General features: G+C 56.1%; 1 protein-coding gene across 2 annotated transcripts; it reads right to left on the bottom strand.

The window, feature by feature from the left end:
* Positions 1 to 371: 371 nt before the first annotated feature.
* Iba57 (iron-sulfur cluster assembly factor IBA57) lies at positions 372 to 9,161 on the bottom strand. 2 transcript variants are annotated; one of them, XM_015498765.2, is made up of 3 exons: positions 8,789 to 9,161; positions 1,658 to 1,998; positions 372 to 1,506 (listed from the first exon to the last, which is right to left on the bottom strand). In XM_015498765.2, exons 1-3 carry the CDS (start codon positions 9,127 to 9,129, stop codon positions 1,115 to 1,117), a joined length of 1,074 nt encoding a protein of 357 aa, XP_015354251.1. In that variant the 5' UTR covers positions 9,130 to 9,161; the 3' UTR covers positions 372 to 1,114. The 2 variants fall into 2 exon arrangements, with proteins under 2 accessions (XP_015354251.1, XP_048657313.1); XM_048801356.1 differs by lacking the exon at positions 8,789 to 9,161 and adding an exon at positions 8,546 to 8,692.
* Positions 9,162 to 9,655: the final 494 nt, after the last annotated feature.

Genomic DNA, 9,655 nt, shown 5'->3' with positions numbered 1-9,655 from the left:
CCTGAGCCCCTGTACTCAGGCCAGAGTTCACTCTGAGTCCCAGCCCCCACCCGAGGCGACAGGTTCTAGAGGGCCCTCCACTCACCCAGGCCCACCCCTGGGACTTCCCCAGTCTTTGCAGTGCAGCAGCGCCCGCGACTCCGTGAATTACAGGTTACTTATCTGCTTTTCAGGCGGTGCTGGGGATCTGACCCAGGTCTGCACATGCTGAGCAGGGGTTCCTCCACTGAGCTACACTACAAGCCAGATTCAGTTCACCTGCTGTGTCTGCTTATTCTTCAGGGAGAGCTGTTTCCTGTGTCCAGTCCACCAGACCCCCAAAACAAAGAACAGCCTCCTCCCACCCAGAATGAGACAAGACTCCCAAGGCGCTGCTTCAGGTCACACTTTAATAGTCCCTCCGAGGGCTACCCCAGTGGCCAGTCCACTTGGCAACAGAGGGAAGAAGACAGTGGTTCAAACAGGCCATCACTCACCAGCAAGTCGCTCACTGACTGAAAGCACACATATATGTCCCCAAACCTGCAAACAGGTAAGGCGGGAGAAAGCAGCAGCAGCTGGGCCCTGCCCCTCCTGGGGCTTCCGGAGGAGGGGCTGGATTCCCAGTGTGGAGTGAGCAGGGCTCACCTGGCCACCCAAAACCAGAGCTACCTGGCACACACAGGTGCCCGCCTCCTCCAGTGACCCATTCTGGAGGCACACAGGACACATCCCCCCCAGTGGGGGACAATGCCAGGGAGCTGCCAGGACTGACAAAGGCTCACGCTCTTGTGCTCACAGACCGTGTGTGAGCTCATCCGGGGCCTGGCCCAGGCAAGAACTCAGCACCGCGCACGGGTGGACGCGGGCTCTCCATCCTGTCCCCAGCATTGAACTCCCCACAGTCAGTTCATGAGTCTGGGACCCTCCACAGGATGCACCCACCTGAAGCCCGGGGCAACCATGCACACTCAGGAACCTCCCCAGGTAGGTGTGCTCAAGTGGCCACCACAGGGAGCACCCACGTTCACCCTGCTCATACCCAAGAGGGCACAGCAGACAGACTGAATACCAGGAACAGAGGCCCCAAGGCGCCCCGTAACTCTAAGGCTTGCAGAGTGGAGGGTGTCTAGGACTACTTGGTGGCCACAGGCCACCAGCCTGGCACGGATGCAGTTACTGCCACCTGATCACTTTCAGAGATCCTGATGTGGAGAGGACCCTTGATTTTCTCCAAACGCAGCAGGGCCAGCCCCACATTCCCCTGGCCAGCCCTGAATTTGCCTGCTGCCTGTCCCGATGCAGTCAGTACTGCAGTGCCGGGGCTCACACCGCCTGCAGGGAGGAGGCCAGTCAGCCGCACAGGAAGGAGCCGCTTGCGGATGACACCCATGTGGTGGGTGCGGGTGGTCAGCTCCTGGCCGATGTAGCAGCCCTTGGTGAAGCTCACGCCATTCATAAAGGCCAGGTTGGACTCCAGAGGCAAAGCCACCCCTGGGGGCAGGTCACGGACCCCCTCAGGGATGCCTGTGGGGATCAGAAACCAGAGATGGGCCTACCAGCAGCCTTGCCCTCCCACGGCCCACCACCTGTGCCAACCACCCCCAGCCCCTGCCCTGCCCTCCAGGAGCCCCCAGCTGTCCTACCCTGCTACCCCACAGCCCTGCCCCACTCATACCTTGCTGGTATCGGTGCGTATGATAATCCTGGAGGTCTCCAAGCTGGGCCCGGGGCAGCAGGGCTGGACCCTCCTCCTGGGTAAGGAGCCGCCACCCCATGCATGCAGTCCGGGGATCGCGGGTGAGGATGGCAGTGGCCTCTGCCCTCTCCTGCAGCGGTGCAGTCTGGTCAGCCTGGGGAGAGTTGGGCAGCACCGCCCACACTCGGAGCTCTGGGCGCGGCTCCATTGTAACTTTCCGCCGTATCTTGTACAGTGCAAGGTGCTTCTGCAGTGCGCCCAGCACAGAGCTGTCACACTCCAAGAAGAAGCCTGATGCCTCCTCTGCATACCCGGGGAGCCTGCCAGGAGAGAGGCAGGAGGCTCGAGGGCAGGCAGAAGCACCCGCCCCCAGCCAGCTCACCAAGCACATAGTGAGGAGTAGTGGGCAGAGAATGGTGCCCCAGGCCACGATGGGCTGGGCCTCCAGGGCACAGAGCACCCAGCAGACAAGGATGCCCTGCACACCAACATGCTAAGAGCCATGGCCACAACCACAAAGGACTGCCCCTCCAGACACATGTCCTCACAGCACACAAGTGACCTGCAGAGACCAATGTGCAGAAAGTCGTGATCCTGGCTGGGTAGGGCTGCAGCCTGCAGTCCAAAGAGGGCCTTGGTCTCAACACCCAGGAAGTGACAAGAGAACCCTGCACACGGCCACCATGGACCATATAGCTCCACAAGAGCACACAGACGCAGTGAGGACCAGCAGGCCAACAGTTGTGACCTGGCCACCCAGGGCTGCACCTGCATAACACAGCCCACGTAGGTACACAGGGGCACTGCGGGAGTAGGTACAGGGAGCCTGGCACCTGTTCTCCCAGGGCTGCTCCTGCACAACAGTACGTGGGAACTGAGAGCCACGCTTCGGTGGGGCCAGACCCATCACAGGCTGCAGAGTGACAACACCCACGGAAAGGCATTGTGCTGAGCAGCTGCTGAGCCAGGATGGGAAAGATGAGACTCGGCCAACTGCCCTGCAGAGAGGCAAGGGGGTGAGCCTCATGGAAGGGACACAGAGGTATCCTGGCTCCAGGAGGTAGAAGGCCGTGGACAGCCAGGACCTGCCTTCTGCAGTCCCAGGAAGACACTGAAGAGCCCAAGAGTCCTGAGGTGGGTCCTGAGGTGGAGGGAGTGAGAGCCAGTGGGGCTCAGCCAGGTGCAGTGTTCTGAGAGGCCACACCCTGCCCATACTCATGCCCATTACCCCAAAGTAAGTCCCAGAAACACGCTAACTTTCACACTGCCCACTGCAAGGGATTTGAACCGCACCACTCAAATGACCCTGGCCAGACAGAAATCAAGGCCACTTAAAGACAGGGACTCATAAAGACTTGCTGGTAGGGAACGGAGACATCCAGGATTCAGCCTGGGTTGCGGAGGTGGACTGAGCCTGAATCCACAGCCCCATGGAAGCCGCGACTCCAGGAGGGGCACAGGAGAGAAGAGCCATAATAAGCAGGTGCCCCAGCCCCTCCCAGGCCAGAGGGCACTAAGTTCTCTCCAGAGAAAGAGGTGTGGGCAGGAATACACTCCACGGCACCATCTCTGGCCTCATCCCACAGTCCAGACACTGCCTGGGCACCCCTTGTCACCTGGCAACAGGCAGGTACTGAATCCTGGCACAGTGAGTCAAAGCAAATACCTCCCAAACAACATCACAGAATTCAAGGGGTCATCCACGGAAGATGGAAAAGCACACTGTTCACAGGCGTGGATTTAGAATGCCAGTGTGTGACAAGGTTGGCACCACTGGTCACTAGTGAAACTCACGTTGGATACACCTCAAGATTTATGTCACACCACCAAAATGGCCAAAGCAGAGAGAGATGGCAACCTGCATGCCCACAAGGATGTGGAGGAGATGAATGGTCACTCGGCACCTCTGGTCAGAAAGCAAACAGCTGGCAGTTACTTATGAGACCAAACATGCAGCTGAAGTGGGACAGGAGAAGTAAAAGGCAAGGGACAGGAAGAGAAAGGAACCCTGTGGGGTGCCTCCCCCCTCTCCAGGCTGGGTTTCCTCCCCGCTGGCCACCGCCAGACCCCTGATAAATTGGGTATGCCTTGAAGTCACTGCAGGTTCATCCACAGTCTTGACCACCGTGAATCCACTCATTAAGGAAACTGCCCTGGGCACTTGTGATCCACCCGTGCAAGGTACCGACACGTGTGCTTTTAAAACAGATACAACAAAGGGAAATACCATGTTTTAAGAAACCTATGATGGGGGACTGAGGTTGTGGCTCAGCGGCAGAGTGCTCGCCTAGTATGGGTGAGGCCCTGGGTTCGATCCTCAACACCACATAAAACTAAATAAACAAAATAAAGGTATTGTGTCTAACCAAAAAATAAATATTAAAAAAAAAAGAAACCTACGATGGGGCTGGGGCTGTGGCTCAGCGGTTGAGTGTGGCCTAGTATGCGCAAGGCCCTGGGTTCAATCCTCAGCACCACATAAAAAAAAATAAATAGAAATTATCAAGAATTTTAAAAAAAGAAAAAAGAAAAAGAAGCCTATGATGTAGGGTACACTCCAGATGTCATCTACTGACCAGAGAGAGGAGATAGCCTCCACCTAAAGAGCCTGAGAATGGCCATATCACCATGAACAGTCTTGTGATCCCAGGGTGACACCAATCCCACATGCCTTCCCAGGCCCCTTCCTCACAAAAGCTCCTCTAAAACAGCTAGAGACCCCAAGAGGCACCTCTCACTGTTCAGATGGCCTGAATTCTGCTCTGAGAATGTGTACCTTCACCTTACTCTCTAATGAAGTTCTCCCTCTTCGCTGAAATCTGACCTGTCCTCTGCCTCTGGGGAGACCTCCAAACCCCCTCACGAGTGACACCACCACACACAGCTCAGCATCTGCCTCCAGGGTACCTTTCCTGCAGAAATGACAACTGCACACTGAGAACCCAAGAGTTCACAGCAGCCAGCTAACTACTAATTGCCAGAAAGTGAAGGGCAAAGGCCCACGAAACTATAGCCACCTGGCTACAGCAGGCAAGGAGAAGGGACAGTGACCAAGTGGGGAGGCCTGAGAGCCAACCCCAAGGTACTGCAACTGCACATATCTCCCCAGGACGCTCCTGAAATGACAGAGAGATGGGGGGCTGGGGCAGGTGCCCGTCCAGAGCAGGAGAGGCTGCCTAGGCATGGAATGTTCTGGATCTGGATCATGGTTGAGCGAATCTACATGGGCGTAAACCCTCAGAGCTGCGATCCTTGACAGATAAGACATCTGGAAAAGCCCAAGGTTGGCTGCCCTCTGCTTCCTGCTTGTGGTCCTAGGCCACAGTTGGGAAACTGGGACCTCTCGCACACAGTGCTTTTGCAGTTCTCTGGGAACCTATAATTATTCCAAACAAAAAACTAAAAAGGAAAGGAGCGGCCTCTAGGTGGGGGATTCACGCTGAGGGAGAAGGCAGCACAAGGGTACTTTCCGTCATGACCCTTTTCACATTATTATGGATTTTACCCAAATGCATGTTTTCATTTTAAAAATCTACAGTAAAGCCAGCAGAAAGACTAAGTGAAACCCGGGAAGCAGCCGTCATAAGTGGGTATAGAGCCCAGCAAGAAAGGAAGAGCAAGGGCGAGCTGAGGGAAAGTGCAAGGCGGGAGAGTGGCACCAGCAGAGGGAGATAGAGGGCCACAGGTAAGGCCAGTATGGCAAGGTGACCACCTGGCCCACCTCACAGGGCCGGGCATCCTGGCTGCTGGCTGCCAACTGCCCGAGGAGGGACAGGCCGGCTGCCACCTGTGGATGAAGGGTCCAGGTGAGCAGGGGAGACTTCGAGCCCTGCAGGGCAAGAACAGGAGCTGCAGAGGCTGGGGAGGGCCACAGCCGCAGGGCAGGGAGGGGCGAGGGTACAGGAATGGGTCACGGGCTCCACAGCCAACCAGTGTGTCCTGAGCTCCAAGGCAGGTCCCTGGTTCCCAATGGGCTGCAGACACTGGCTTAGCTGCTCTACTTGGCTCAGATGCCCACCCAGGCTGAGTTAACCCCTCCACCTGGTATTTGCTGGGCACCCCCAGCCTCACTACTTCTCACGGGGCCTAGGTTCTGGGGGCAGGGCACTTACACCCAGGTGTGCCTGTGAATGAGAACAACATAAGTTCCTTTGTACAGCCAAGACTGGGTTGTGGCCCCAAGTCCTCCCTGCAGCACTGGGACCAGAAGGAGGTCTAGCTCCCTCTGGATTGATGGGGACTGACGGTAGCAGTAGCCTTGAGGCACAGGTGAGCAGGATTGGGGCATCTCTCTCGATCTCAGCACTGTGGCACTGTCTGTCAGGACACTGGACATGCCCACTCAGCTCTGAGGACTACCACCACAGACAGACACTGCCCGGTGTCTCCAGGGGGCAGAACCACAGATGAAATACAGGACATCTGAGTTACATCTGAACTGAAGATCAGCAGGGCGTGAGTCTTAGCACTGTCGTCCCTCAGTATCCAAAGGGTCCTTATATCAGATGGTGCAGACTTTGCACAGAACTCACACACACCTCCCACCTTCAGGTCACCTCGGGTGGTCTGGAATACCTGACACAGCGCACACCCATGTGATGGCTGACACTATGCACCACTGAGGGAACGGAGAGGAGTGGAGTCTGCACACGTTCAACACAGGCCAGGTTACCTTTTCAAACTTTCCACTGAGGTTGGTCAAAACCACATAGCAGAGCCCAGGGAAATGAAAGACCTAGTATGTGAGTATACCCCAAATGCTGCACCCGTGCTCTCCTGAGTCCTGCAGCCCTGCCAGCGTGCAAAGCTTAGGCAGAGGAGGTGGGCTCTGGGCAGGTCTGGCCCAACAGGAGGGCTGCCCCCATGAAGCAGCACCCAGGCATGTACATGCCTCCACTTCTACATGGCCACAGGTGCATCCTGCAGAGGGAGGGCACTGCCACCAGGGCAGAGAAGCCAACCCCCCAAGCCCTACATAGAGGTCTCCTCCTGATCCCATAGAGCCCCGTCTGGAATACCAACTGCCCCTACAAAGGCTGCTGCAGGCCCAGCCTCCACCCCACCTTGCAAGGGAGAGCCTCAAACCACAGGATCCTGAGCAAGGACAAAGGCTCAGGAGTCCTGGGGACTGGGGTGCAGGACACACAGGTGGACAGGGACCAGGTCCTAGACATCCTAATGACGGGCAAGCTGCATGCCCCAGGGGAAACCTATGCAAGGGTCAGGTCCAAGGGTTTGCAATCATTCTTCTCCAAACAAGTCTCTCCTGTTTCTTGGTGCTGGTCTTATGGTGACCAGAGCCCAGATACAGTGGAGACCAGAGACTCAGGCAAAGCTTGTGTCCATGTGGGTCATGGAACCCTGGCCACTTGGGAGGGAAGAGAGAGCCAAGACAAGCCCAAGTTGCGGCTCATCATGTGTACCCACAGGGCAAGGGGACATCTCGATGGAAGACAAACAGGCATGGGATGCCTTCTGACTCCTCTGGGTTCCTTCTGAGAGCAACACTGCCCTAGGACTGAGACTGCACAGGAGTCCCACAGAGTTCAGCACACACTGAGGCCACAGTCCAGTCCTGCCCTCCCAGCCTCCAAGAGAAAGACAGGTCAAAACCACTGACAAAAAAGGCACCAGAGAAAGCTTCAAAATACTGGAGTCTCATCTGGGAGTGGAAGCATGCTGCGCCCCTCCCCTGACTCAGACAAAGGCAAGGCCCTACTGAAGTGGATGGCACAGGGCATCCATCCTCTGGAGGAGGGCAGTATGTTTCTGGGAATGGGCTGGTTTGTTTTTCTATTCCTGTTAATAAGTATAGTTGCGACTTCTCATATGACCATTAAGTATGAAGGAAAAAACATGACTTTCCAATTGATGCAACTACTTCTAAAGAATAAATCTGTTTGCTCTAAATGCAGTGATTCAGCTGTGGAACATAAATTGCTAATGTTTAATGAGAAACCCCCTGTAGGAAAAATAGTCAAGGAAATGTTTGAGAAATTAAATTAAAATCTAGAGAAGAAGAATTAATGTTAAGAAGACAGATTAGTGCTTGGTACTGGGCAACTTGTTCTTGTTCCTGTGCACAATGGTTTGTGCTCTTACTCTTTGTTTGATTAAAATTAGTAGCCTCTCTTTTCAAGTTAACCACTTGCCATAACCGCGGCGCCAGTTCTAGTCAGTAAGTCAAGAAAGAATAGTCAAGGTATAGGCCAATAGTCTGGGACATTTCTAACTATTACTAAAAGCTAACTAAGCAGAAATAGCTCAAAGCAAACGTGAACTGAAAATAAAAATGCTTGCTTATGCATAAGCCAAGATACATTCTTCTTATCTAATTGTAGCTACATAAAATTTTGTTTCTTTGAATAATGATTCCTGTTTTGTAACCACAAAGTACTGTGAGCCTGCCAAAATGAAAAGTATATATGATTAGCTTCACAAGTAAAGATTGGGATTCAGCACCTTCACTTTTGTGTATGTGTTGTTTCTTCACCCCCTTAAGCCAACTCCTCACCATCCATTAGTCTCCTGAGACCCCCTGTTGGAGCTGGACTCCAACAGAAACAAAAGACAATGAAGAACTGATATCCAAGGCAGAGACCTTAAAACTCAGCAATCAGCTAACGAAGGCGAAACCCACAGGCATACCACTAGGGAAAGAGGCCTTCTGAAAGGCTGCATCCTGCGTGCCTCCAACTCTGGTCATTCAGAAAAGGCAGAACTACAGCGAGATGCCGAGGAAGGAGGAGCAGAGGCTGAGCACAGAGGTGGCACGCATCGTTCACCCCCACAGAGAGGTCCATCTGTTCGCCCCACAGAGGGTCCAGAAACAAGAACCAGCCCTAGTGCACACGGGCCTGGGGTCACCTGTCTCTCCATTCACGCCAGCAGGTGCTCCCTATGATGCAGATGCAGACAGTGGGTTGTCCAGCCCACCCTCCGCTGGGTGCTCTCGCCTGGGAGACCAGCGCACACTCCCCAGCCCTGAGCATCCCCTCCAGACAGTCCAGTCCATCCTTCCCCCGCTCAGCGCCCCGCCTCTCCCTCGGAGGCCCACCCCTTACGCATCCCCCGCCCCTCCCCAAGTTTACTACCCACGCCCGTGCTCACCCGTACAGGATGACGTCATAAAGCGTGCGCCCCTGAACGTTTAGGAAGTGGGCGTAGGCCGCGCGCACAGGAGGCGTGGCCGCGTGGTCCGGGGAACCCGGAAGCGGCAGCTCATTGGTCAGTAGCCCCAGCAGGAAGGGCGCCGCGTCCGGGCCGCGCACGCGCAGCAGGGAGCGCTCGTCTAGCAGGAAACACGCCCAAGCCGCCCTACCCGTACGGTCCCTGCCAAAACGGCCAGAGCTATGAGCCAGACGGCGCCTCGGGACCGCGTGCAGCCTCCAGCGCCAAGCTGGGCCGCCGCGTCCCGGAGCCGCGCCCCGGAGAAGCGTCGCGACCGCCATCTTGGGCACTAGTGAGGCGGCGGGAGGGCAGGCGCTACAGCGGCCTCTGGCGGCAGCCGCCGGTAGAAAGGGACAGGCGTGTGCGCGGGAGGGGTGTGTCAGGGTGGGGACAGGGGTGTGGCCCCGCGGGCCGAGATAAGGGCGGGGCGTGCGCGAGTCCGTCAGCGCTCTGGCATCGCCCCCGAGTATTGCCAGGCTGGCTCCCCGTCTCCGTGTGGGGAGGTTCATTTCATTGTGGGTCAGAACATAACGCCTAAAATTGGCCTTCTTAACCACTTTTTTAATTGTGGTAACAATGCTTGTCCTGGTAACGGTGTGGGCGTTCAGTTCAGCATGTTCCGCTGCTCTGTAGCCACGCCCATCCCCAGCACTTCTTTCCAGACGGAAGCTCGGTTCCCCCGTGTTCCTCCGTTGGAGTGGGAGGGCTCCAGGGGCTTCCTGGGGTGCAGTCATGCTGTGGCTGCCCTTCGTGTCTGCCTAGTTCTACGTGGCACAGTGGGCTCCGGGTTCATCCCCCCCCCCCCCC

The sequence above is a fragment of the Marmota marmota genome, unplaced genomic scaffold (assembly GCF_001458135.2).
Source record: "Marmota marmota marmota unplaced genomic scaffold, marMar, whole genome shotgun sequence".
In the NCBI taxonomy this organism is placed as follows: domain Eukaryota; kingdom Metazoa; phylum Chordata; class Mammalia; order Rodentia; family Sciuridae; genus Marmota; species Marmota marmota.
The sequence above is the reverse complement of the archived record's forward strand: the minus strand, read 5'-3'. Positions and strand labels throughout refer to the sequence as shown.

Coding starts and splice junctions, on each gene's coding strand:
- Iba57 (XM_015498765.2), bottom strand. CDS start 9,129: ATGGCGGTCGCGACGCTTCTCCGGGGCGCGGCTCCGGGACGCGGCGGC. Junction 1,999..8,788: donor TATGACGTCATCCTGTACGG/GTGAGCACGGGC, acceptor CTCTCCTGGCAG/GCTCCCCGGGTATGCAGAGG. Junction 1,507..1,657: donor TACGCACCGATACCAGCAAG/GTATGAGTGGGG, acceptor TGATCCCCACAG/GCATCCCTGAGGGGGTCCGT.